This window comes from Peromyscus maniculatus, chromosome 2 (genome assembly GCF_049852395.1).
Source record: "Peromyscus maniculatus bairdii isolate BWxNUB_F1_BW_parent chromosome 2, HU_Pman_BW_mat_3.1, whole genome shotgun sequence".
In the NCBI taxonomy this organism is placed as follows: Eukaryota; Metazoa; Chordata; class Mammalia; order Rodentia; family Cricetidae; genus Peromyscus; species Peromyscus maniculatus.
Window position 1 is genome coordinate 22,061,153 of NC_134853.1, and position 27,475 is coordinate 22,088,627.

At 40.1% G+C, this 27,475-nt stretch overlaps 1 protein-coding gene across 7 annotated transcripts in view; it reads left to right on the forward strand.

Annotated features, from left to right (window-relative positions):
* The window catches only part of LOC102903799 (signal-regulatory protein beta-1-like), a 94,539-nt gene that overhangs the window by 6,757 nt on the left and 60,307 nt on the right, over positions 1-27,475 (forward strand). For 2 of the 7 annotated variants that reach the window (XM_076563837.1, XM_076563838.1), the window contains 5 exons: positions 4,981-5,334; positions 9,768-10,085; positions 10,535-10,849; positions 14,536-14,650; positions 15,658-17,022. The exons of 1 other annotated variant lie outside the window; for it this stretch is intronic. In XM_076563837.1, coding sequence (XP_076419952.1) covers positions 4,981-5,334; positions 9,768-10,085; positions 10,535-10,849; positions 14,536-14,648 — 1,100 coding nt within the window. In that variant the 3' untranslated portion in view covers positions 14,649-14,650; positions 15,658-17,022. Of the gene's footprint in view, positions 1-4,980; positions 5,335-9,767; positions 10,086-10,534; positions 10,899-14,535; positions 14,651-15,657; positions 17,034-27,475 lie in introns of those variants that run through there. 4 more of the 7 variants (XR_013048976.1, XM_076563841.1, XM_076563842.1 and 1 more) reach the window with 4 other exon arrangements.

Sequence of the window (27,475 nt, forward strand, 5' to 3'; positions counted from 1 at the left end):
CATACTGTCTCTTTCCCAAATATATGACCTCTGTTTCTTGAAAGTTCTCTGTCTTTCTTTCTTATATATACACACATTTCTATCTTTCTCAGTCTATCTCTCTCTCTCTCCTTCTCTCTCTTTCTGTCTCTGTCTCTCTTACACACACACACACACACACACACACACACACACACACACACACACACATTTCTTCATACTTTCTTTTGTTTGTTTTTTTCAAGACAAGGTTTTTCTGTGTAGTTTGGTGCCTGTCCTGGAGCTCACTCTGTAAACCAGGCTGGCCTCGAACTCACAGAGATCCACCTGGCTCTGCCTCCCCAGTGCTGGGATTAAAGGCGTGTGCTACCATGTGTGCACATACACACATTTCTAAATATGTAAATATGACTTGCTCAGTTATGATGTTATCTGAACAAAGACAACACCGAGAGACATTAATATTTCAGGGGGATATCTCAATGAAGAAGACTGTATGTCCCTGCTTTGTTCATTTATCCTGCTTTGCTTTACTGCTGTCTCCCTACCATGGTTTCTGTCTTCCTACAGGCTCCAAAGCCACAGGACAGCTGTGGGTGAAATGTACTAAACTGTGATATATAGTGCAGCTTCTGCTGTTCCTGTTTGATTTCTCTTAGGGTTTGCTTGGGTACTGGATTGGTGTCTAGAAGAAATATTATACTTTGAGTCTGAAATAGCCACTAAAGTTGATGTGGTAAAGCCATCATTCCCAGATAAAGGCACTACTTTGAGAGAAATGATTGAATATTTAGAAGTTAAGGTGGAGATGAGCAACATTATTCCATTACACACTGTCCTCATGAGCAGGCTCTGCCCCTCACATGAGACCACAGTAATGGAGGCAGTCAGCCCTCTGATCCCTGAACTCTGAAACAGGGAGACAGAGGAAATATTTACTTCTTTGAACTGCTGGTTCAAGGTCTTTTTCAAATCAATAGGAAGCTAATTTAGCAAGCTACAATTATCTCCAGATCCCCATCTGTATCTAGAGCTAGATGCAGCTCCATAATCTGCGCCCAGCTCCATGACACTATGCATATCATCCAGTGTCAGTGAATGATCCATGACTCAGCAAATCTACTGAGAAATTACTATGCAATGTTGTGAGCACTCACCATGTCCCAGATACTGTAGAAAGTACTTCATGGTTCTATTTCATATGGAACCTATATATCAGGTTAATGTTCTTGTCACATCACCACAGACACAAATAGGAAACAGAAACACAAACAAGGGCAATGTCTAGAGCTGTGCTTTGAACTCAGGCTGTCTGACTGAGGTCATGGGATTAGCAATCACTCCTCCCAGAGAGTTTGATCTACCCCTTGAACTTTAGCCTGATGAAGTGAGGACAAGGTCTATGGTTCTCTGATCCTGGGATCCTCAGCTTCCTCCTTACATGCAAACAGCTTTTCTTTGGGAAGCTCATTCACATGGGAAACTAGGTTTCAATTTCTACATAAATTATCAATTTAAATTAGGGTTCAGTGACATGGGAAGATGTCACACTGAGCAAATCATACATAAGGGAGAATTTATTGAATACTGACTATGAACTAGAGGCTATTGAGAAGAGATCCAGCATCCTTGACCCTTACTCTTATGTACCATGCTCTGTTCTCCTCTTTGCTGAAACTCTTTTCTCCGGCATCATTTGGCACGTGACAGGCTTGAGTGTGGCTGTCACTGTTGTTCTGCTGGGCAAGTTGAATGGTGAGGCTGGAACCCCTGTGCTAGTGTGCTGGGATTTCTGTGGACTCACAGATAGGGATGTAAAGTACTGCCTGACCTTCCACAACCCTACCTGTGTTCCTTGCTTAGATAGTACATAGCTACTGCATTCTGGGCTGTGGGAATGGAACAGATAAGACGGATGGAGTTTCTCCCAGACAAAGCTTCTGTGCAGATTCCAGATGGTCACTCAAAATCAGCTAAAGCCTGTAATGACTGGATGCTTCCACTAGCTATGATCACCCACATCCATGCAAACAGAGTTAGCTGAGATCCACTCCACAAAGCAGATTCCACAGTTTTCAGGATACGTACCTCAATTTTCTGTTTTCTCCCATCCAAAAAAAGCAGGCTGTAATCCTTCTCTGGATTCCTTCCCTCTCCCATAGTTGGTTACCTCAAAGTGCAGCTGGCTACTGCTTTAGTTCTTTGTGAGGGATGAGGTGGGTCCTGGGCACATGACATTGAATTTCACACCTCCCCATTTTACCTTTATAGAATTAAATTTATTAAACTACTTTGTAAATGTCAAAAACATTATTTCATTTCAGTTTCTATTAATAATTTAAAGCATCTATGCTAATAAGAAATGTTGCAGAGGAATGGCTACTAAAAATGTGTTATGTTTAAGCAAGCCTACTGGAGAAGCAAGGCATACATACTGTTTCTACACTTTCTGTTTTATTTCTGTCTCATTATTATAAGTCTCATTGCTTAATAAAATTTAAAGTTACAATTATGTTTTAAAATACTATATTAAATCAGTCATTGAAATTCTAAGAGTTGCTACATTTTTCAAATTCTTGATATATGTTATCATAGTACAGAGGCTAATTAGGTCTTTTTAATTTTTATAGTATTTTTCTAAAAATATTTTTAGTCTCTAAATTTAGGATTTCCAATTGGAACAAATTATAGAACTTAAAAAAATTATTTATATAATTGGTGTACATAGCCATGCCAAAATATAAATTACTATATAGACTAGTATAATCTAACCCATTCATATTATTTTTCCCATATTTCATTTTTTAATCAGTAAGTTTTCTAAGACTATACACATGTTTACTAGATCTGGCATTATCTCATTACACCAGGTTTTAATTTCACAAAGTTGCTTTTTGCTTTTGGCCTAAGTTATCTAGGGAAGAAGTTTTTCCACAACAGATAGTCATGTTTGAGACCTAACAGTGACTGTGAGATGTGAGCCCATCCCCCATCCTTCCTAGTAGCTCCAGATATATGAACTTCCCTAAGGCTATTAATGAAAACTACCAAGATGGAAGATTAGAGCCATGATTACCAAACAGCTAAGTGGAAGCTGGTAGCTCAGGATGCTTTATGAAATTTTAAAATTCCTCATAGAACCAGAGTTGTATTGTCTTTTAAACTGGGCCTTATTCTCTGGCATTCTTTATTTCAACCCAAGGGAGTCCATTAACATTTCCAGCATAGCAGGTATCATTGTAAGAAAGAGTTTTACCTAGGAACATCATGTTTTCTCTCTTGTGTTGATCTTATAGTGTTGTCATGTGTGGAATCCTTGGTTTTACTTCAATTCTGGATGTATTATTTTCTTTTAGAACTGTGACTACACACACTATCTCATTGCCTCCTGGATGTTGAAATTTCTGATAAGAGCTGTGTTCACATCATTAGCAGGATGAGATGAGTCATGCTCCAGGCTGCTCTCAGCATTCTCTGTTACTCCTCTTTGTCTGTTGGATTCTAGAGTGTGCTGGTGTGGGCCTCTCTGAGTTTATCTCACATTGAATTAGTTCAATGTGTTAGATTTAAAGTTCTTATATTTTAATAAACCAGGAAGGTGTTAGACAACAGTTCTTTTCCCAATAATCTTGGCACTACACTCCAAATTCTTCAAGTTCTTCTCTTTATTGTACCCCTGCCCTTGCAGTGCTGACTGAGTGATGGTATGGTATCCTTTTCCATGATTTTAGAAATTTTTTATAACTTGCTAAATCCTCTGTGGACCCTACCCATTGGACTAAGTTATATACATCTCAACTGCTCGATGCTGTTTGGTTCCTTCTCACGGTTTCTCTTCACTTGGCGTTATTTTTGCTATTCAGATTCTTCACCTTCTTTCGTGCTTTTTCACACTTTTCCTTTTGCTTTTTTCATATCTCAAACGAAGTGTTGTACAGTCTTGTTCCAGTAGTGTAGTACAGTGAGCACAATACAGTGCTCTAGCAGATCAAGTCCAGGCAAGAAGCATCAGAAGTGTCAGAGGTACGGGACTTAGAGTCACTGAGCAAATAGGGGCTGTGATGGGAGACAGGTGACAAGGGAGAGCACAGCCAGGTGTCCACACCATGTGCAAGGAAACAAACCAGGCCTCCTGGAGGGTGGGGTGCTGTGACCCTGTGATTGTTGCCTTATTATAGTAAACTAGACCTTCTGACCTCCATAGTGTGAAATAAAATGTTTCTGTTGTGTCAGACCACTAGCCTTATAAGAATCTATTACATCATCCTTAAGGTTACTATAATGCTGGGGTTGGAGAGATGGTTCAGGGATTAAGACCACTTGCTACTCTTCCATGGGGCCCAGGTTCAATTCTGAGCACCCATATGGTGACTTGTAACTATACATTACTTGAATTCCAATGGTGGTGACACCCTCTTCAAGCTTCCTTGACCAGTAGGCATGCATTTGGTGCACTGACATACATCAAAGCAAAATATCCATACACATAAAATTAATTAGGTAATTAATGTGATTATAATAAATATTTTAAAAATTAAGGTGCACGTTATTGCATATTGGGAAGTATTTGTGGCATTATCACTCCAGATAATAATGCAACCTCATTGTGAGCTAAGGGCCTGACCTAGAATCTTGTGATCAAATGTACACCAACTATTCTAGCACTTATGTTTACATATCACTGGTCTAAAAAATTATGCAATCACATCTAATACTATTATATAGGAGGTGCCACATGCTATGTGCACAGAAAATGAAAACCAGATACTGATTGAAGCATGAGAATTCCAAACAGAACTGGGGCTTCAATCAAAATACTGCCAAGTTCTCATTGTCTCTGTGATTCATTTCCTCATCTGTTACATTCTCTTGTTAAGACGCCCAAGAGAGTGGATCTGTGATCATCTCATGCTGAGCTCTATTACATAACAGTATTTGATCACAAACTAGAGGATCCTCTGGGTTCCCATGAGGATGAGCACTGACTGATGTTTCCTGCAGGAGCAGATACACAGAAGGTGCTGAAGGTGATTCAGCCTGAGAAATCAGTTTCTGTTGCTGCTGGAGACTCAGCCACTCTGAACTGCACTGTGACCTCCCTGTTCCCTGTGGGGCCCATTAAGTGGTTCAGGGGTACAGGGCAGAGTCGGCACCTAATCTATAGTTTCGCAGGAGAGAAGTTCCCCAGAGTCACATATGTTAAAGATCCCACAAAGAGAAACAATCTGGACTTTTCCATCCGCATCAGTAATGTCACACCTACTGACTCTGGAACCTACTACTGTGTGAAGATCGACAGAACAGACTCTGACAAGGAGCTTCGGTCTGAGGGAGGCACAGTGCTGTATGTGCTTGGTAAGTACTGCATTGTCCTCCTCATCCCTGATATCTCCAACAGGTCAAAATGTGCCAAAGTTTCTGTGAGCAACAAGGAAGAACCAAAGATGTAAGTGATCCTCATGTTCATAGGATGACTTTACCCCAACTGTGGGCCAAGGAAACAGAGGGGCAGAGAGGACATGATTTGTTAGAGGTGCCACTTCTGGTAAATGGGAGTAAATCTATACCCTTGTCTGCCTCACAATACTTGTCTTTCTTAATCAGTCTCAATCTAGTGGCTAGATAAGGATAGCTGATGCCATGTTCAGTGACAGGGACAAACCTGGCCTATACCTCCAGAGTATAATAATCTCACCTGATTAAGTCTTCTCTTTCTGCCTGAACAACCTGGGCACTGTGTACACCAGGTTCCACTCTAGATGTCAAATGAGATGGCAAGAAGCAGCCTAGCAGGAGCTCTTTACCCAAGGTGTGTGTCTCCTCCCCATAAGAGGAAAAGCACATCAAGGCAGAGAGTAGCAAGGCAAGAGCAAAGTGTGCTTTTCTAATTTTCTCTTCATCCACAGCACACTAAGATCTTTTCACATATGCCCATATTCATTGTAGAATCTGTCACCATTGGTTTGTTTAAATGCTCGCACCAAGGTAGGTCTTTGTCTTGGATCTGCCTGAAAACATTTTCTTTCCTACTTGCAGAGGCACTGAAGGTTCTGGGCAATGTAGACTTAAGTCCTGGAAGTGGTCTCCACATAGACCTCAATTCACCAACATAGGCATCAGGACATTGACTTTGAACTTTCTGTAAGAGGCCTGAAGTCTTATTTCTTAATCTTGATTCTGGCAATTTTACACCATGAAGAACAGTCAGACTATCCAGTCCATCCCTGTTTGAGATGTAAATCTAGTTTGTCGGTGCCCTGTCTATGGTCTCATAGCCAGTTAGTGATGGGATCTGGCCGTGAACCCATATTTGACTCCAGGCCATGTTCTTGCTGTCCAAGAAAGAGACACCATCTCCACACAAGAGCCTGGTACATAAGAGATGCTGAGTCAGATTTTCTCAATTTCAGCTAGCATTTCATTCTTCATCAACTGTATAAAGTTTCAAGATGTTCATCACATTCAGTGGAAAAGGTACCTCATTATTAGCCATACCCTCACTCCATATTAAAACTGAAAACTATTCCCCTGTGTATATAAAGCATCAAAGTCCAGCAGCTAGAGGCACACTAATTCATATCCAAGCTGAGAAATGTTTCATTTGTTTCAATTTTTGGTCATTAAAGCACTGCAGCAGATGAACTTGTATGGCCACAGTCCTGGCAACATGGCGCATACCTGTGGTTGGTTTTTACTATTGGGGTCCTGACACCCAGTTCCCAAATAAATACAGAGTGACTTATTCTTACTTATGAATGCTTGGCCTTAGCTTGGCTTGTTTCTACCCAACTTTTCTAACTTAAATTGTCCCATTTCTCTTTATGTTTTGCCTCTGGGCTTTTTATCTTTTTTATTCTGTTTATCTTTCCTTCTTACTCCAAGGCAGGCTGTATGGTTGGCCCCTGCTGTCTTCCTCTCCTTCTCCTTTTCTCACTGCTCCCATTCTCTTTAGCCTAGATTTCTCCTCCTATTTATTCTCTTTGCCTGCTAGCCATGCCTATTTCTCTCTCCTGCCTTGTTATTTGCTGTTCAGCTCTTTATTAGACAAATCAGGTGTTTTAGATAGGCAAAGTAACACAGCTTTACAGAGTTAAACACATGCAACATAAAAGAATGCCACACATCTTTATACAATTAAACAAATATTCCACAGCATAAGTGAATGTAACACATCTTAAACTAATATCCCAAAACACATGCCATCTGAAGGAGGACTGCTGCATTTGAGGGTGAAATAGTTATAAGGATGTTATCATTTGCCTACCTGGGTGTGGCATAGCAAGTTTTCTGACAACCTATCAACAAAGGGAGACAAGAGGAGTGACTTCGTCCTGACACCACACAGGGGCCTCCCTCACATGGCACCCTCTCCTGCTAGCACAGTGTGTAGACTTCCTAACCTGAAGGAGTGAAGTCATATAACACACTTAGAGAAACGGCTGACATGGAGGAAATATTTCATCTTGTGAGCTTTGCTACTCAGAATCCACGTGACCTTGGATTTTCACTTTCCTTCTCAAGGCCTTAGTTATCAATTAAGTGTGGGTGGGGGTTGATGGTGCTCAACCTGGATGCTCTTCTATCTTTTGAATAACTTGGGAAACTGAGATAAATCCCAGATCCATGTTCCTTTAAGGTCTGATGTGCATTTTGTCATCTGAAATATCGAAAGACTCCAGAATGTTCTAATACACAGCTTGGGTTTAAAATCCACTGAGATACATTTTCAGAAACAACAGGAGACATTTGTGATTATTCCCTTGCTCGAGCTCTTCGGCCACCAAGCTGAGGCATGACAACCCCTTATGCTTCACAGTAGCAGGGCCCAGCCTGCTGCACACAATATCCTAAAGCCCAAGTAATGTGCCAGTGACATTTCTCAGAGAGGTGACCCAGGGTCCCCAAGATCCAACAAAAGCAGACCATATTCAACTTCAGTCTCAGGTACACAACTACCCTATATTACACAGGACTGCAGGAGAACAATATCTGAAGCCAGACATTTCTCTCTTTCACTCAGAACTGTACCTTAATGACACAGTACATCACTGAGCTGTGTTCTTCAAACTTCTCGTGGTCATCTGCTCTCTATAATTAGCTCCTCTGGAGGCAGTGTTTGTAGTCTTGATTGTGCCATAAAAGGCACTGGCCAACTTTGAAGATCACTAAGAAAGAGGAGGATGTCAGGGTATAAAGTTATTTCTCAAGCTGTGGGTTGGGACCCCTCTCCTGGTTGAACACTTTCACAAAGGTCTCATATCAGATATTTATATTATGATTTATAGCAGTAGCAAAATTACACTTATGAAGCAGCCACAAAAATAATTTTGCGTTTGGGGGTTACCACCCCATGAGGGTTGCAGCATTGGGAAGGTTGAGAACCACTGGTATAAAGGCTTCTGCTCCTTAAAAGTAGGTATTTCATGGAAGGGGCAAGAACAATCTAGAGACATGCTATCTTGAGTCTTTATGGATTTTGCTGCAGCAAAGAATAAATATATGATCTCACATATAGTAACAACTGCAGTGATATATAGAATTATAAGCAAACACTTAAGCATGGGTTTCTACCTACATTTTCATCTTTCTATGGTGACATTTTTTTTTTAGTTCTTATGGAAGAGGACACTGATGCTCATTAGATAAAGATCAAAATTCAAATTCAACAGGCTCACACCTGCTCACACATGTTGGGGTGAGATGAGCTTTGTCATTTGTTCTGTGTAATTGTCCACCCATGTGCACTCTGATATTAATCCCACCAAAGATTTGGTCACTGGAATCTAGGAACTATCAAGATGGCCAGAAACTCCTGATAAATAGTGATTGGTCCCTCAAACCTGTGGGGATATCAGCTATACTCATATTTGGATACCTTGACTTCAAATAACACTCTTGGTTTACACTTCTGGTTTGAAGCACATTTGAGAAGGAGTCACATATGCAGCCTGTTACACATGATAACTTCAGCACATGACATCTACACAACATGCTGCCTCCCTCTCACTACTCCACCCATACATGTGCTTTCAACCAGGGAATGTTGCTGTCTGCTCAACAGGCTCACATCTGTATTTCTTATGATTAACAGTTAGGAAATGAACCACCTTTAGCTTCTTCTGCAGAGGGTAAGCACTGTTTTCAACCTCAAATCAAGTCCAACTGAAGCCCATTTACAGATGCAGACTACTGAGCTCTCAATGTTAAATTCAGACTTGGCACAGATGAGACCTAATAGCATGTGGTTAAGGAAAGAAAGCAAACAAATATGGGAAGCACCTCTGTGATGTCATTTATTTCCTGGGTTACTATAGATGTAAATCTACAAATGTTTTCCCTAGATTTTCTAGGTTTCCAGAGGAAGCCAGCAGGAGCAGATGATAGAAAATACAAAATACATTGATAATTGCCTTCCTTTGCCAAGGCTAAGAATTTCTCCCTAGACTTGCTCTTCCTCCTTTACTTCTGGGGATCTTTGCTAAACTGTAGAGGCAAAAACACAAGGCATACCACAGAAGGACCAGGACAAACCTTGCCCCCCCCCAAACAAAAGAAGGAAAGAAAAGAAAAGAAAAGAAAAAGCAAACACTAAAACAAGGAGGATAAACAGTTAATAAGGTCTGTGTCTGGGACACAGCTATGACCTTAGAGTAGAGCTTAGTGTGGCTGAAGCTCTGGTCTTGATCCCAAGCACCACAGTAAACATAGTATCTAAGAAGGGTCCTCACAATGTTATGTCAACAGTGGTGGCATCACAATCACATCATTGTCTACATGCCTCTTTGTAGCTAAACCGTCTCCTCCTGTGGTCTCGGGCCCTGCAGTCAGAGTTATTCCTGGGCAAACAGTGAGCTTCACATGCAAGTCTCATGGCTTCTTTCCTCGGAACATCACACTTAAGTGGTTCAAAGATGAAAATGAGCTCCCTCGATTCGGAACTGCTGTAGACCCCAAAGGAGAAAGTGTCTCCTACAATCTCTCCAGCACAGCCCAGGTGGTGCTGAGCCCTCAGGATGTCCACTCTCAGATCATCTGTGAGGTGGCCCATGTCACCTTGCAAGGAGGCCCTCTCCGTGGGACCGCCAACTTGTCTGACTCCATCCGAGGTAAATGACGCTGAATCCCAGCTCAAGCTCATAGCTGTTCAGAATGGTTTGGTCCATAGTTCCCAGCAAGCATTCATGCATACCATATGGGGGTTTAGGGGAGTCATAGACTATGGTCAGCATATAAAGAAAACTATTTATCTAAACAGAAAAAATTACAGCTGTACTGATTATGAACCATGCCCCTCATTACTGATATTTTCATTTTACTGTTGTTATTGCTTTCCTATTGCACATGGGAGTTGTGCTTATTGATTTCATTTATTATGACACTCACCTTGTGCATCTATGTGTTAGGAGCTGTATTTAGGGGTTCTACTCTGGCACCTAAACATCCTGTCCCCACGTCAATATTGGAATAGGCCTGGTTCTTCCATACTTCAGCCTCTCCTCTGGGGTCTTTCTGTGCTTAGGCTCTGAAGTCTCAGCTTCTGCTTCTGCTGTTTCAGTTTCACCCACTGTGGAGATCAGCCAGCAGCCACCAATGGTATGGAATCTGATAGGTGTCACCTGCCAGGTGCATAAGTTCTACCCTTCGAGCCTTCGCTTGACCTGGTTAGAGAATGGAAAAGTATCCCGGATAGAAGAGCCTTCTATGTTCACAGTCAACAAGGATGGAACCTACAGCTGGACCAGCTGGCTCTTGGTGAATGTATCTGCCCATGAGGAGGACATGTTACTGACCTGTCAAGTTGAGCATGATAGACAGCCAGCAGCCCTAAAAACCCACACTGTGTTGATCAGTGCACAGCAGAGGGAACAAGGTATTGGCACCATGTCTGGTGAATCTCCACCCCAGCTTCTTGGCTGTTGGTAAATTGGTCCTCTTTTTTTTGAATGTCAAAGGTAGCATTTTGCTTATTGTATGAGAATCCTAATATCTACAAACAGTAGAATGTTGAAGTCAGCTTTCACTGCCAACTTCTGAGGGGGTCTTATACATCTCTTCATTGATGTATTGATGTTCATAGCTATTAAATAAGGGAGACAGGAAGGCATCATCCTACCCTAGAATCCTGTCTCTTGCCTTTTTCCCTAACGTTTGTTATTTCCTCATGTTCATCTTCTTCCTTTTAAGTATCTTCCCTGTCTCTATTCCATTTTACACTTTTCCATGAATATCTGAGTCCTCACTCAAGGTCCTATGCTACTTCCTGAGTGTAATCCCAATGGGCCTCCTGAGCACCTGTACAGGTAGATGCTGTAGTTGGGATCAGGAAACCAACTGACTGTGAGTGGTCATAACAGGGACCTCATTTCATCCTGATTTGTTGTAATAGACAAATATCTATGTATCCAGACCCTGACTCCATACTTAGTACAAGCAGCTTTGAATTTAGCTGTCATCTCTTGCCCTTCATCGGTCATCTAATGAGTCATCAGTTTTATAGACAAGGACTCTAGGGGTGGGGAAGCAATAGGGATGTTGAGTTCTTGCCCTGAGACCTTGTGATCTGGTCTAATTAATATACTAAGGTCCCTGGGAGCAAGGTCATCAAGAGTGTATAAGGCAAATTTTGCTAGTAAAGTATTTCTCCTTGACTTGTTACTATGCTAGTACTTAGGGGGAGATAAAGACCCCTTTGTATGAATTTGTTTTATTTTCTTCTCATGAAACACCAGCTGTGGCCCTCAATTCCCATGACTTTTTACAAACTCACGTTCCTTGTCATACAGCCTTTTTTGTGAACTTCATCTGTTGAATGAACAGTGGGTCGCCGAATTATCTGTTACATCACCATTAAAACAGTAAAGTTTAGAATATACCAGCTTCCTTAGAGTATGACTTAGGTAGATGCTGCATAATTATACCCTCTGATGGCTCTGTCATGTGTGCTCATCTACTTGCAAATGCAGTCCACAGTGGGTTCTCAGATAAATAAGGATATTTTTATTCAAATCCAATACCATAATCACATTCAATGAAATTAACTATTATTCCCAACAATATTTCAAATGGACTGTATTTTCAAAATTACTTTATAAACTTTTTTGTGTGCCATAAAATTAGGTTCTTAAAAATGTATCACCTTCCACAGTTTACTCATTAACAAATAATTTTAGAACTTTTTGTCCATTTTATGTGAGTATTTAAACTTCTATAGAATTTCTTAGACTATCACATTGTCCTTTTTAAGTCTAAGTGTATATGTATATGTATGTGTGATTATATAGTGATGTTCTTCTCTAGGTACTGATGTGGAAAACTTGCCATAGCTCTTTCATTTCATCAGTCTTTTTGGAAGATTTCCAATATTTTCCTCTTCCAAAAAAACTTCTTTCAGTGATCATATCTATTTTTTCAGTTTCCATTTCATTGATTTTCTACTCTTCTCCCATTAATATTCTTACAAGAACATGTAGAAATGGCTCATGGGTCACCAAATGATATAGAGGAAATTAGGGTCCTGTCTTGGGATTCTTAGTGCCATTCATTTAAGAGTGGGTTCAAAGGATGGGAAGCTCAAAAAGAATTTAACTAGAGTTTGAAAATAAAAAATCCCTTGAGCAGGCAGGCTCTAAATCTCATCAGATTCCCAGAGGTTGATAATGTAGCAAAGAAAGGGAAAACAAAAAATCAGAAACAAATAAACAAAAACTGCCATGCTGTTCTAGCTAGCACAGAGTCCAGACACATGGTGAACAACAGGTGGGGAGGGAGCAGTAGGAAATAGTACTGCAGCCCATACATGGTACCAGGTAAAGCAAGCTTGGCTTCTGGCAAGCTCTGAAAGATATGGATAAAGAAGAAAAGTTGTCCCTTCTTCATCAAGCCCCAGAAAGGTGAACTTCACTGTGGCTCACCTGGGAAGAACTGTACTGGGAGAAGAAATGCTGGGAACCAAAAGGGCAGCATCTTATTAAAGGAACAATTATTCCATGACTTATGTTTAATTTGGCCTCCTAGGGCCCAAGTTGAGATTCTATTCTCTTGATGGGAAGTTTACTTATGCTTCTGTTGCTACTCTAAGGATGGCATTTCCTTCATTCTCTTTGCTCCTGGTTTAGTTTGGTCTTGTTGGTTTCCTGGAGGAGGGAGACAATTCACTTCAATGCTTGATGCAGAAGAATTACATTTCTATGGATAACTATTGTCTGCTGCTTTAAACAAATACACCTTTACCACAGGCCCTGGGAACAATGACCATTAGTGCTGGGATCTTCAGTGCCAGACAGTTCAGTAATTAAATTCTAAATTCCCTTCTTTGAGTGTATTTCCAAGACTACTTTTTCATGTCAGAATCCCACCAAAGAATTCTATGGTGAAAGTGGGAAGGGAGGCCTTTCCAGGAAACTGTGATGTTAACACAGATGTGAAAGAGCTATAGAATTTTTGTCCTTCATCTGCACATTTTCTGCAAATAGTTTTCAGCAAGGCTGTTTACAACTTCAGCATGCTCTCTTACCCCAAGAATCTGGATTTTTCTAGGATTCTTTTATCTAAACAAGGCACTCTGTAAACTCTTTCTCTCAGTGGATCATCTTTATGTGAATGTCCTTTGCCTAGCTATTCCTGGATAATTGAGAGACTGAACCTGTCTTGTCCAAGGACAATGTCCCAGGGATTATTCTAAATACCTACAGTGAGGAACTTCTCTGAATTCCACTAACCTTGTGATGTACCTACAGATCAGATACCCCATTGAAAAGGAAATAATAATCCTTAAACCCCAATAGTTCATTCTAGATCAGAATATGAGTGGCCAATGCCCATGAACACAGATTTAGATTACATCAAAGTTCACTATGGAAGAACTTGTTTTTTTGTAGTAACAGAACAAAGAAAGTTCTAAGTCAAGACACTTTTGCAGGACAATGGTGGAAAATGGAAGAGATGGGTTACAACACAGCAGAGAACCCTAATCAAGGCTTCAGATGCTATCTGATGACATGATTAGCATCTGGGTTGGTGGAAGCTAGTGGTCTGCTAAGTTAATATATTCCAAAGGGAAACTAATCTTCTGCTTGTACATTCTGAATTATTTACCTGATGATCACAAAGCTGTTATGTCAAGTACAGAGAAAAGCTATTAAGAGGGCTGAACATGGTCCAAGACAATGGCTCTGGACCTGAAGCATGCCAAATTCTCCAGTTCTCTGAAATTCAAAAAGTTAGTAATCATGACAAAAAAAAAATGAGTTTGAAGGTTCAGCTTCTTTGTGGCAACTTTTGTTCGTAAAACCAAGTGCTATGTGTCATTGAGTAGACATTCTTACCCAGTCTCTCTAGAAGGAAATTTGGTGACTTGGGGCAGGGCCAATGGGAAACTTGAAATCCTTTTACCATATCTTCTACTTTGAAGTATTGAGGCCGAGATAGGGCACAGATTCAAACTCCTCAGAGCTTTGATGGATGGGCTTGAGAATCAACAAATGGACCACGTAACAATCCCTGAGGATAAACTCCTTGTATGCTCTCTAATGGTTCCTGTTACCACTTGATTTCCAGGACTGAAGACATCAGATACTGCTGAGGTCCTTGTAGCTGTGCTCCTTGGACCCAAACTGCTACTGGTAATTGGTGCCTTTGCCATCTACATGCACAAGAAGCAGAAGGCCTGACTGTAAGTTAGGAAGGATGGGGGGTGTATTAGTTACTATTCTGTCAATGTGACAACATACTGTAAGGAAATTAATTTATAGAAAAGAAGATTTATTTGGCCATACTGTTCCAGAGACATATGAGCCCATCAAACCTAAGAGGCATGAAGACAGATCTGGGAGCTAAGAGCTCACATCCTTGTGGAGAACATTAAACAGAGAGAATAAACTGGAAGTGTCACAAGGCTTTTTAAGATCAAAGCTCACCTCCTGTGACACACTTTCTCTGGAAAGGCTGCAGTGTCTAAACCTCTCCAAACAGTACCACCAACTGGGAACCATGCATTCAAATATCCTAGAATGTAGAGAATATTTCTTATTGAAACCACCAGGGGGTTATCAGTCTTTGGACTAACAAAGAAGAGGCAGGGGCAGTAGGGGGGCCAAGGCATTTGTGAAACAGTTTTACCATCTGTGGTGATGACATGTTGCTAAGGATCCCCAGGAATCTCTTGGAACCCTTTGAGACATCCCAAGCTCCCAGGAAGTATGTGTGCCCTTCAGGAAGCTTTCAGTCAAGGATCAACAAAGGCATCCAAAGAGGCCTAAAGGAAGTAAAGGACATGGGCCCTGGGGAGGATGTGGGGTATTGGCCTCACTGCCCCTGTTAAAAGTCACCATAGAAAGTGGAAAGCAAGGGTTCATGGGAAACAGCAATCTACATTATGGACCAGTTTTTAGAAAATCCAAAGACCTGTAATAAGGACTGTTCTTTCTTTGCTCTCTCTGTGATCATGAAGAATAGACTCAGAAAGACTGTATGACACAGGGACTAGGCTGAGATGACACTTTTATGACATGGGCATCTCATCCACTCAGGACAGGAGGAGAGCAGTACCAGGGACATTGCAGCACTAACGTACAATGTATATGTGGTGAAAGGATTTTTGAATGAGAGGTGATTCTCCACAGCTCTTCTCTTCATTCTGCCATATTGGACCCTGACTCTCTGACATCACCTTTCTTATAGGGGCTCAGACTACAAGAAGCTGGTGAGAAGCTGTAAACTGCTCTGAATGCCTCCCTTATGAGGAGAACTCCAACTCATATTCCCTATTATTCCTCTGCATAACCATTGATAGCTCATAGTTGTGATGCTGTGGTTATTGGATTCTATTCTTGGGGTTTTGAATCTTATTAATAAAATAATTTAAAAATGAATTCAAGTGAAATTTCAAAGACAGTTTATTCAAGTTATAAGGGAAAATTCCAAGTTCACACACACATACAACTCAACAACTTCACAGAGGAGGAGAATGAAGAAGTAAAGGGAAAATACACTCATGTTGTTTAAGAAGACAAGGAGGTCAGACATGGTGAACAAACTTCCACATGGTGAAAAGGGGGCATTTCTAGAAAAAGTAAGGAAGCCTAAAGCATCAGAAAAGGTACACTTAGATTCAGCTGTGGGATGACTGATCCCTAACGGGCTTGAGGGCCAGAAGGTTCAAACAAGTAAAAAAGATACTTTCTGAAAGCCAGCTTGGGTCTACCTAAAGGTCTTAGTATCAGCATCTGAAACATGATCTGGAGATGACCTGGACCAATGAGAGGCAGCATGTCACACCAGCTGATGCATATTCTTCAGACCTCCCCCAAGGGTGGGGTGGAGGGTATATAAGGCTTGCTGCTTCCTGAATAAACTGAGCTTGTTGTTTTGACATTCTCCCTGAGTCTGTGTGGTTTGACTCTGAGCCTACTTGGGCCCCGCCCCCAAAGGGAACAACAATGAGGACCCTGCTACATTCAGCCACCATATAAAATACAAAAGAAAGAGACAAAAAAAGTAAAAAGGAAAAGGTGTCCCTGTCTGATCTGGCCACAGCATGGTAGGCAGACCCAATTGAACCTCAACATAGCATGTACGGATTGCACTGGGTAAGGAGAATTCTGGGAAGAGAATGAATAGTATATGAATCAATGGGAAATTTTGTTTTATTTTGTTTTGTTTTTTGACACAAGGTCTGGCTATATAGCCTTGATAGTCCTCTACATTGTTATGTAGACAAAGGGGGCCTTAAACTCATCAAGACCTACTTGCCTCTGCCTTCTGAGTCCTGGGAATGAATGTGTGCTGCACCGTCATGTCTCTCTAGGAAAAAATATTCCACCTATCCTTTTAGTGTGGTTTAAGATGGTCAATTGTTCAGGTGATTGACCCTGACCAACTAGAACATTAGGTCTCCACCCAGACCACAGATTCTGTTCTCTTAACCATGAGTTTTCTTTAATGGACCCTTATAGATATTCTGACATCTTCCTGAAAAGGCAAAGCTAAAGTCATTTAGAAATAAGGTCAACTTCAGAACCTCCAAACAGTTTTGTCATCTCTGGCCTTTGGAAAGAACAAGGCTGCCAATAGGCCCAAGGCCATTTTTGGCACCTAGACAATGAAGAAACTTCTTGCTTCTTTGAGGTCTTTTTGCCCTAAACATCTGTTCAGTTTCAACTTCTTCTTCTTCTTCTTCTTCTTCTTCTTCTTCTTCTTCTTCTTCTTCTTCTTCTTCTTCTTCTTCTCCTTCTCCTTCTCCTTCTCCTTCTCCTTCTCCTTCTCCTTCTCCTTCTCCTTCTCCTTCTCCTCCTTCTCCTTCTCCTTCTTCTCCTTCTTCTCCTTCTTCTTCTTTTAACAATATTCTTGATTCTATGGGAATTTCACATTATGCTCCCTAATCCTGCTCCTCACCCCTGCTGTGTTCCCCCTCAAAAGAAAACCCTATAAAAAATAAGCACAAAAAATTAATTAAGCATAGGCCACCCACATCAGTATGGTTTCAGCAGTACCATTGCCCTTAGACACCAACATGGTCTCATCCTTTTGGCCTTAGGTGGTAACAAGAGCCACAGACATCAACTCAGAACCTGGCTGTTGTAGAGTCCCATACCCAGACATGGCTCTTGGCAGCAGCCAGGACCTGGTCAACTGTGGCCCTGTGTGGCAGCATAACCACTCAAATCAGCATGTCCCCCATAGCAGCACAGTCCCCGGACACCAACATGGACTCAGGTTATGGCATAGACTCAGATATTAATGTAACATGGGTCACACATACCAACACAATCTCTGGCTGTGGTAATACCATGGACCCAGACATGGACCTTGGTAGCAGCCTGGACCTGGATGTCACCATGGCCCAAGGTGGCAGTGCAATCCACTCACATCGGCATCACCCCAGTGCTAGCTTCAGACACCAAGATGACCCCAGGTAGCATCCCAGATCCCTACAATTGGCATGGCCTTCAGTGGATTCAGGAGTCAGAGACACTAACTGATACCTTGGCTGCAGTAGAGCCACAGACACACACATGGCCACATATCACAGCCTGGGTTCAGATGTCACTATGTTGCTGGATAGCAGCACAGTTCACTCAGATAAGCATGACACCAGTGGAAGCATAGTCCTTGGCCACCAAAATGGCCACAGGTAGTGGAAAAGATCCTGAGCATCCTTGTTACCTTTGGTGGAAATATGGGTTATAGATGTCAACAGGTCACAGGCTAAGGTAGGACTACAGGACCTGCACATGGTCCTTAGCAACAACCTGGGCCTGGAGTCACCCTGGTCCCAGGAACAAGTGGGCCACTCACATCAGCCAGTTCCTCATCACCTTTGATTCTTCAATCTGACTCTTTCCACAGCGCATTGACTGTTCTGCATCTCTTTGTCTCCCATTTTTCCATTATATATTTGCTCATCAAAGTGGCACCTCCTTGTCTGGCAAAACATGAGGGTGCCTTCTGCAAGCCTTGGAATGTGAGGATGGACCCAAGCTGGCCCCTGGTTGTCTTTTACCACATGAGTTTCATGGCATCAAGTGGGCCTGTAGATGCCTCAGCCAACCCAGACTGTCAATCACTTATTCTTATCACATGGTCTTCTACTGGGGTCTGGAAATTGTTCTGATCTCCTCCTGACAATGTAAAGAGTCCCTTTCTAAGTGCATCTGGGTATCTGGAATCCATTGTCATGGGCTGGTCCTCACTGTATACTTTCTGTCTCCTGGACTCCACTATAACCAAACTTCTAACCTTACTGATATTCTTGAATTTGCTTCATCCTAATTTTATGAATAAAAATTGTTCTTTTTCCTATTTGACCAAGCATTCTCAGATAGTCTCCATAAAAAAAAAAAACGCAAAATTAAAAATATGCTTTCTGAAGTTAATGTAGTCTCTGTCACCTTTTTTCTTATCCCTGATGTTCATGATAGAAATGCTGTGAAATTCAGAGTTTGAGTCATTTTGCTTTTTCTTTCTTCACTTACCCACACAAAATGATGAGTTTAAAATGAGCATGACTACTCTTAAAATGAGAAATGTTTAAAATTTGTCTCTGAAAGAGGAGAAAGTGCTGACTTGTAGTGCTTGTGACATTCCATCATGTAATGACTCTCATCAAGGTCAGTCCCAATTAACCAACAGTTGAAACTTAAGATGCACTGCCATGAAAATTTCTCACAGACTGCACCAACTTGCACCTACGCACCACTACAGTGTATATACAATCTGAACATGGCTCACCTCCTCTGCCCTTCAACCCTAGCCACAGGATCAAGGACAGATTTTATAGCATCTACCAGTTCCCATTTTAGCTACCAAAATGTGTTGGCAAACTGAGTTAAATATAGTGATACCTCTGCTTCTTCTAATATGTATTCATTTTCCTCTTCTTTGCTATCTCTGCTCAGTGTCACTTTGTCACCAATCTTTTCTCACACCACAATATATAAATCAGGGCAACAAGAGGCAACCCATCTATGAATATGCTAAGTGACTGGAAATAAGAATTTCTTAATTCCATTCACTGATGATGTGATAAAATATACCAACAAAAACAATTTTAAGGATGAAAGTGTTTACTTTGGCTACAGATCAAAATTTCAGTCTATTCTGTTGAAGATGTCAAGGAGGCAACAGCTTGAAGAACCTGATCACATCATGTCTATGGTCAAAATAAGAGAATGGTAAATGTTCCTGTTCAGCTTTCTCCTTTTCATCCATCTAGGGTCCAATGGAATGCTACCAACAGCCTTTAGGGTTGTTCTTCCTGCCTCAATAAACCTAATCAAGTGATCCTTCATGGGCACTAACCTAATCTGCTGAATTCCTCACATGTATACTAAGAGAATTATTTTCCATGTGACTCTAGATCAAGTCAAGTTGGTAATCAGTATTAGACATTAACAAATCTAAAGTGGTCAACTCTTGGCCAACAAATCCTGAAAGAAGGAGTGTACACAACACTTGACTCTTGAGTGCTGGCAGCTCAGGGTAACTTGATGCAGGAAAGCAGCATAGAGGGAAGAGCAAGATGGCTGTGCAGGGGTTGTATCAGTTTATAATGGAGAAAACTGACAAGGAACCAGGTGATCAACAGTTCATCAACAGTCACAGTCAACACCAACATGTGCCAACATGTGCACACCATGTCAATCACAGGCACCTTTGATTTACTGTCCAAGATCTGGAAAGTTTCCTCTGTAACCATGAACTATAACCTCAGTCTAGTCATGAGAAACACATAGAAGAGATTCCAATAGAATATCCTCTTGTTTACCTGCCATAACTCCTCAAAACTATCAGTCATAAAAATCAAGAAAAGTCTGACAGGAACTGAACAGACACATCTAGTAAACATAACATGGTATGCTAGGTTGCATCTTAAAGCAGAAAAAAGATATTAAGAATGAGATAAAGACAAAGGAATCCATAAAAAATGTGTGAATGTTGATAAATTACTGTCTTGTCATTAAACAAGGTACAATAGGACATAAGGAAATAAAGGGAAAGTTGGATAAGGGCAAATAGAAATCTAGCATCCAATATTTTGGTAGCTCCTGACTCATCCCACGTCCCCATGGCTCCTGGGTGAGCAAAGGCTAACAGACTTGGCAGAACTTGAAATAGAATGAACCACAATAAAGAGCAAGGAATGCAAGAGAAAGACTTTTACCTCTAGAAAACTTGGACATTTTTCAGTCCATTACTTAGCTTCTCCTGGCCCTGTCTGTCTATTTTGATAATCAGGATGAAAGAAGCATCCTGGTCCCATAGATCTTCCTCATATCACAACTATCTTTCACTGACATTGTGGTGTTGGAATTGTAATCTACTCACTCAAGTGCAAGAACTTTCCAGGACAGACATTTAAATAGAGCTCACTCAATGAAAAGAGACTCAGAGTTTGCCTTGGGAATTTTCAGCAGAGGGTGCTGGGAACCCAAAGACCATGTGAAAATCTGAGCATTCAGAGTGCCTCTTGTGCTGATCTTTTTGGGAGGAACTACATAAAAAGATACTATATACAGAAACAAAATAAGCTTTCACATCTTAAGAAATAACTCATCCCCATGTACTTAAGGTGGAAATGTCTGTTCTATGGATCATTTCTTTCTGTCCTTACTGTTCCAATGGCAGGACTGCTATTAGACCCAGAATGTGTTTGTTTCTCAGATAGACCATTGCTAGCACATAGGTGAGTAGGTCCTTGCTATAGACCTAAGCTATGCTTTGGTGCTCAGGTTCCTGTGTTATGATCTTCATTCATATGGTTGTGGGTGGCGTGAGCTGTGTGAGCCTTTAGAAAACCTACTATACCCATCATTCTGTAGGGCACTGCTCTTGGAACTCATTACATGATGTGTCCTGTGTGACACCTATTGGATCTTAAGAGTATTATTAGAAAATCCTAAGCCTGTCCCTGAACTTCCTCTACCTGGCTTCTTGTTTAATGATCCCTTTCCTTCCCTCTGCATGTACCCCATCATGCCATGTTGTGGTGGTATTTTATTTGTACTAAAATGTGATTTTAATTGTATGTTAATAAATAAAGTTGCCTGGGGGTAAAAGCTATTAGAGCCATAGCAAGAACGTGGCGGTGGTGGCACAAGACTTTAATCCCAGCACTTGGTAGACAGAGCTAGGTAGATCTCTGTGTGTTCAAGGATACAGCTAGCATTGGAGACACATGCCTTTAAGACCTAAAGGGCTGTACATACAGGTTGTGACAAGGCAGTCATGTGTTTGGGTTTACAACCAATGAGAAGACAGGACAGAAAGACTATATAAAGACAAACACACAGGAAGTAGCTCTCCTGCAGAGAGGTAGGACCACCGCAGGAGGAAGGGTAAGGTTTTAGCTCTGAGCTCTGACCTCTTGGCTTTCTTCTTTACATTGGTTCTGTGTTTCTTATTTAATAAGATGGTTGGTTACATCTACAGCATATCAGAAAAAGAGAGTTCCTAAGAACCTAATGAATGGAACCTGGCCTTGAACCACTGAAAATGTGAGATACACAAAATTCTCTTTTTAAAGATGGCTTACCTCAAGTGTTTCATTATAGTGATAAAAACCTCAGGGATGCTTGCGGCAGGTTTTGCCATCCATAAACTTTCCCAACATGGTTCCATAGAATTTTTCAGAGAATATCTAAGTACGGGGCTTTTATTACCATGATAGAAAAGTCAGGACAGTGCAAAATATAGGAAAATATCCACAATATCTTTTCTTATTATTTTAAATCTAAAAACTACCAACACATCATTAATGATTATTACCTAATTTTATATAAAGTTATATATCTTATCCAAATGTGTTTATTTCAGTTAAGAGAACTTCAAGACCAGTCAGCCTTTGTAATCCTTTATATTGAGGCTAAAGAGAATCATACACCATGTCTATTTGTGCAGAAAAGGAATTTCACAAAATTCAACTATGTATTGAGCCTACTTAACTTGCTTTAAAGGAACACAATAAGCAACTTTACTATGCCTTGAACTTCCTGTATAATCAGATTTTACAACTTGATCTAGAGACATGACTTTAATCTTAATTACATACTTTTCCATATATCTGACCTAGGAGAGAGAGAGAGAGAGAGAGAGAGAGAGAGAGAGAGAGAGAGAGAGAGAGAGAGAGAGTTGTTATTGTTGTTGGAATCAGCTGCTGAAAATAACCAATAGATTGAAAGCAACCCTAAGGAAAATGAACAACCACCATAAATTTTGGAAGCAGCATGTGGATATGGGTAGATAACATTTGAATGTTTTTGAGTTCTATTCCAGATCAGTTGGGTTCACTAATTTTTTTACTTGTAAGGCTAGTAAAATTAGGTAAGTAAAAAAAAAAAAACTCATTTCTTTCTGATATCATGTTTTCTGTGCTGTTCCACAAATGTAAGGCAAGCCCTTTGTTAGAGTCAGTCAGAGGACATGGGGAAGAGAAATGGAGAAATGTGGAGAAATGAAATCTGGACTCACTCTTAGTTTTAACTATTCCAAGAAGAATCTTTTTCTCTAATGCAGCACTGATCAAGTCTATGTCCATTAGTCTCACACTACATGTATCTAGACAAGACTAGAAGAGAAGGGGAAAGCTTGGGAGGGCTTCTAGTTTAGAAAGGAATAAATAAAACTATGCACTTAAATATGATTTTCTCCCATGAAATTCAAAAGAATCTATCAGAAAGCAAGTCTTACAGATTAAGAAAAAAAGCTAGTTCATCAAATTGGTGAGTAGGAGATGAATTTAGAAAAACCAGTTTTATTTGTATCCAGTGTAAAAAATAATGGGACCACTAATATCCCCAAATGAAATATTTAGATATAAGTGTATGAAATCAGCCACTTGACATATATGGAAAAAAAAATGATACAGTGCTTTGTGCTTTCCCAATCAACAGAGGTTATTGGGTGGAAATTAATGAGTTGATTTCAACATTCACAAGAGGAATTCCAAAGACCCTGAATATCCAAAGCAATATTGAAAATAACAGTCTGGCACTTGGCAGTATCTGACTTTGATTCCTTTTGAAAAGTTAACATCATAGTAGTAGAGAAAAAGAATCCACAGATCAGTTATTGATATCCACATTAAAATTGACCCCCTTAGGTCAATTTGTAACAATGAAAATACATTCCACATATCAGATATTTATATCAAAGTTCATAACAGTGCTGAAATTACAATTATGAAGTAACAATGAAATGATTTTATGGTTTGGGGTCACCACAAATGAGGAACTTTATTAAAGTGTCACAACATTAGGATGGATGAGAACCACTGGATCTGTAGAACAGAATCTAGATTTCAGAAACACAAACAGGTGATCATTCATGAAGGAGTAAATGTTCTGTCTCAGAGGAAAGACAGTGTATTCAAACAAATGCTGAAGAAAACTAGACGAGCAGATGCAACAAATGTCTATGGCAAAGTCATTGTTTTCACAAAACGTGACTCAGTTTACCCAAGACTTCATTATAAATCTACTAGAAGACACCATTAGTGAGCTCCAGGTAACCTTGGCTATTGCCATGACTTTATAAACAATGTACAGACTTTTCTTTCAAAGCTGTATTTTGAGATCAGTTCTATGTTCACACACATACACAAATAACAGATACTTCTAATACACTCCCTATGTGTTGCTTGTATTTTTATTTCCATGTCTTTGCCCTTCAAAAAATGAAAATTTTATTTAATTTTTATTTGGGGAAATGTGTGTGAGTCAGTAGTATATGTATGTATGTGCATGAGTATCTTATGTTGTTACATGTGTGCACATGTTCAGGCCAGCATAGCATCTCAGAGTCCTCTTCTATAACTCTCTGTCTTATTCCTTTGAAGAAGAGCCTCTCATTGAAACTGGAGATGATGCTTTTCATCCAGCCTGGCAGACAGCAAACTTCACAGATCCTCTGTATCTGATTCCTAAATCCTAAGGTTACTGATATACATTGGCATGTATGTTTTATTACATGGGTGCCAGATTGAAACTACTGTCCTTTTTTTTTTTTTACAGCAAGTGATCTTAATTGTTAAGCCTTCTCTCCAACCTAAAAGTTTGAATTTTAATTATGTCCAGCATACTAAATATTTATAGCATGTATTATATCTTAAATATGGAGGATAAACAGTCAATTCTTATACCAAAAGTGAAAATATTTGCAAAAGGCATTTCTAATGAAAGATTCTTCTAAAGAAACAAACACTTACTAGAATTAAACAGTAAAAATAACAATTATAGTAATTTCCTGACAAAATACTACACCAGAAAAGATATATAGATGTAAAAACTAACAAAAAAAGAATATACAAAGACACTTGGTCGAGTGAATAAAAGTAATGAAGTATGAAGGTATTTAAAGTATTGAAGTAATACATATTCAGGGATTTAAGTCAGTCTAAGACATTGAGGGTGGTCCACAAAAGCCATGGCCATAAACAAGAACTCTGACCATGGCCAGTAAGATGGCTCACCAGCTAAATGCACATCAACCAAGGCTGATAACCTGAGTTTGATCCCTGGAGCCCACATGATGGAGGAAAGAACTGGCCCATGATCGTTATCCTCTGACCTCCACCTAATTTTGGCATGTGAACACACACACACACACACACACACACACACACACACACACACACACACACTGGCATTAAGACACAATAAATAAATATGTATTTTTTTAAAGAAAGAAAGCTAAACATTAAAGATTTGTATGAAGAAGATAGAAAATTGAGCACATCCCTAAAATCATGTCAGATTTCTTTAGATTTTACAATAAATGTGTCCTCAGAACAAACACTTAGGTTTCTAATACTACAATAAAAGATTAGGATACTGTATCAACAATACTAAATAAGCTGCATTACAGGATTGTCATGAAATATGAAACCCTACAATGGATTCTTCCAAATGCATTTCAGAACATTCTTGTAGCAGCTTACCACAGACAGGACAGGATACATCATGAGCCACCATAACAGACAAAACAGAATTTTTTTCACTCTCCTTTGATCCTGAGAATGAACTAAAGTGCTTCTATATTTGTGAGTCTCTTCTATATGTGCCCTGATACTTGTCAATGCTGCCTTGTCAAATCAATGCAGGGACTGGAAAGCCCTCAACCTTGTTAGGTGTTTATTGAATGCATTATACTATAAGTAGTATACATGAAATGAGATTATTATGATAGGGAGATAATAAATAGTTGAAACTCACAGACATTATTCACATTTTAATTTATTGAAATAGGGAATATACACCATACTGAAGAGGTGAGCACATGAGAAGTTCTCCCAGTGATGACCAAGTGATGATCAGGTTTGCTGCTGGATCTCTGGATGAAAATTGGATAAATGAGGCCACTTCTAGTGAGAGATTGGAAGCAATCTGTAGAGATAGATTTCCTCTGTGAGATATAGTTTTCATAAAAGTTAGATCTCCATTTTAAATGAGATATTTGTTGTCAAGCTTTTAAAAAGTTTTGTTGGTCATCTACTTTACCTTTGAATGTGGACAAAAAGAAACTAGTTTATGAAGATCTCTAAATGCTTTGTGGGCATCATAAGTGAGATGAGATGGTTTACATGGTAAATGTGATATTGAATCACTATTTTGAATCACTCAAAGTTGTCACAAGGAGAGATTTTCTAGATTGTCTTGTGGTCATGTCTGTGGGAGACGGTCTTGATGACATTAGTTGATGTGGAAAGATCTATTCCACTGAGGGGCTCACCATCCCATACTTGGGACCTGGAAAATATAAAAAGAACATAAAAAGTAGCCTGAGGAGTCAAAAACATGCATTCATGCTCTCTCTCTGCACTTGACTGTGATATGACAAGCTGTTTCAAATGCCTGCCACCTTGACTTCCCTACAGTTACAGACTAATTTCAAATAGAGAGATAAAATAAACCCTCTCTCTGCTAAGTTGTTTTTCTCAGGGTATTTTATCACAGCAACAGAATTTAAACTGGGACAATTGGCAAAAGGGGGTGGATCTTATCAACTCGAGTGCACTAGAATTGACAAGTGGCTTTTAACAGTGTGAAGTGGAGATGTAAATGAATTGTCATTACATGAACAGCAATGAGCAAAAGCAACTTGTGGAGGAAATAATTTATTCGGCTTATACTACTCTATTACAGTTCATCATCAATGGAAGCCATGGCAAATATTCAGGGCAAAAGCCCAGAACTGCAGGAACTGAAGCAGAAGCTGAAGAGAAATGCTGCTTACTGGCTCGCTACCCATCACTTGCTCAACCTGCTTTCTTATACCATGCAGGGCTACCTGAAAAAGAGTGGCACTGCCCACAGAGAGCTGGGCCCTATCACATCAATTATCAATCAATAAAATGCAATACAGTCTTGCCTACAAGCAAATATTGTAGACTTTATCAGTTGAGAATCCTTCTTCCCAGATAACACTAGCTTGTGTCAAGATGATTAAATGTTATCCAGCATATCTTGTAAAATATAGAATCATATATTTGAGATCATTTGTTATAGAAGCTTGGAGTGCTGGTGCTATGACCTCTTACAGTTACTGTTATTTGCTTGTTTGTTGATTGAATAACTGCCTAGGTTGCTTAATTAATGCTATCCTCCTGAGCACACCAGCACTTGCGTTTTTGTCCTATGGTGTTTGTTAAGAAGCTACAAATCTTTGTGGAACAATAGAGACTTATTTCAATTAGATTGACACAGAACCGGTGCATGTTTTATTTTACTAGTTTGTATATACTTGCAGACATAGTCACAGTGAAGTAAGTCTGGGTGGTGCTACTTTGTATTTCCATTTCCTCCTTTGTGCTACACTCAGTAAGTGATCCCTGTGAGTGTGTACGTGATGACCTGTGCAGAGTGCACAGCCTTAGTCTGCGGATTATGCAGGTTCCTGCCAGAAACTGATGAGCACTAGCTGGTGTTTTCCTGCGCAGACTGCTGCACCGGGTGACCTGCAGGTGATGCAGTCTGAGAAATCAGGTTCAGTTGCTACTGGAGAG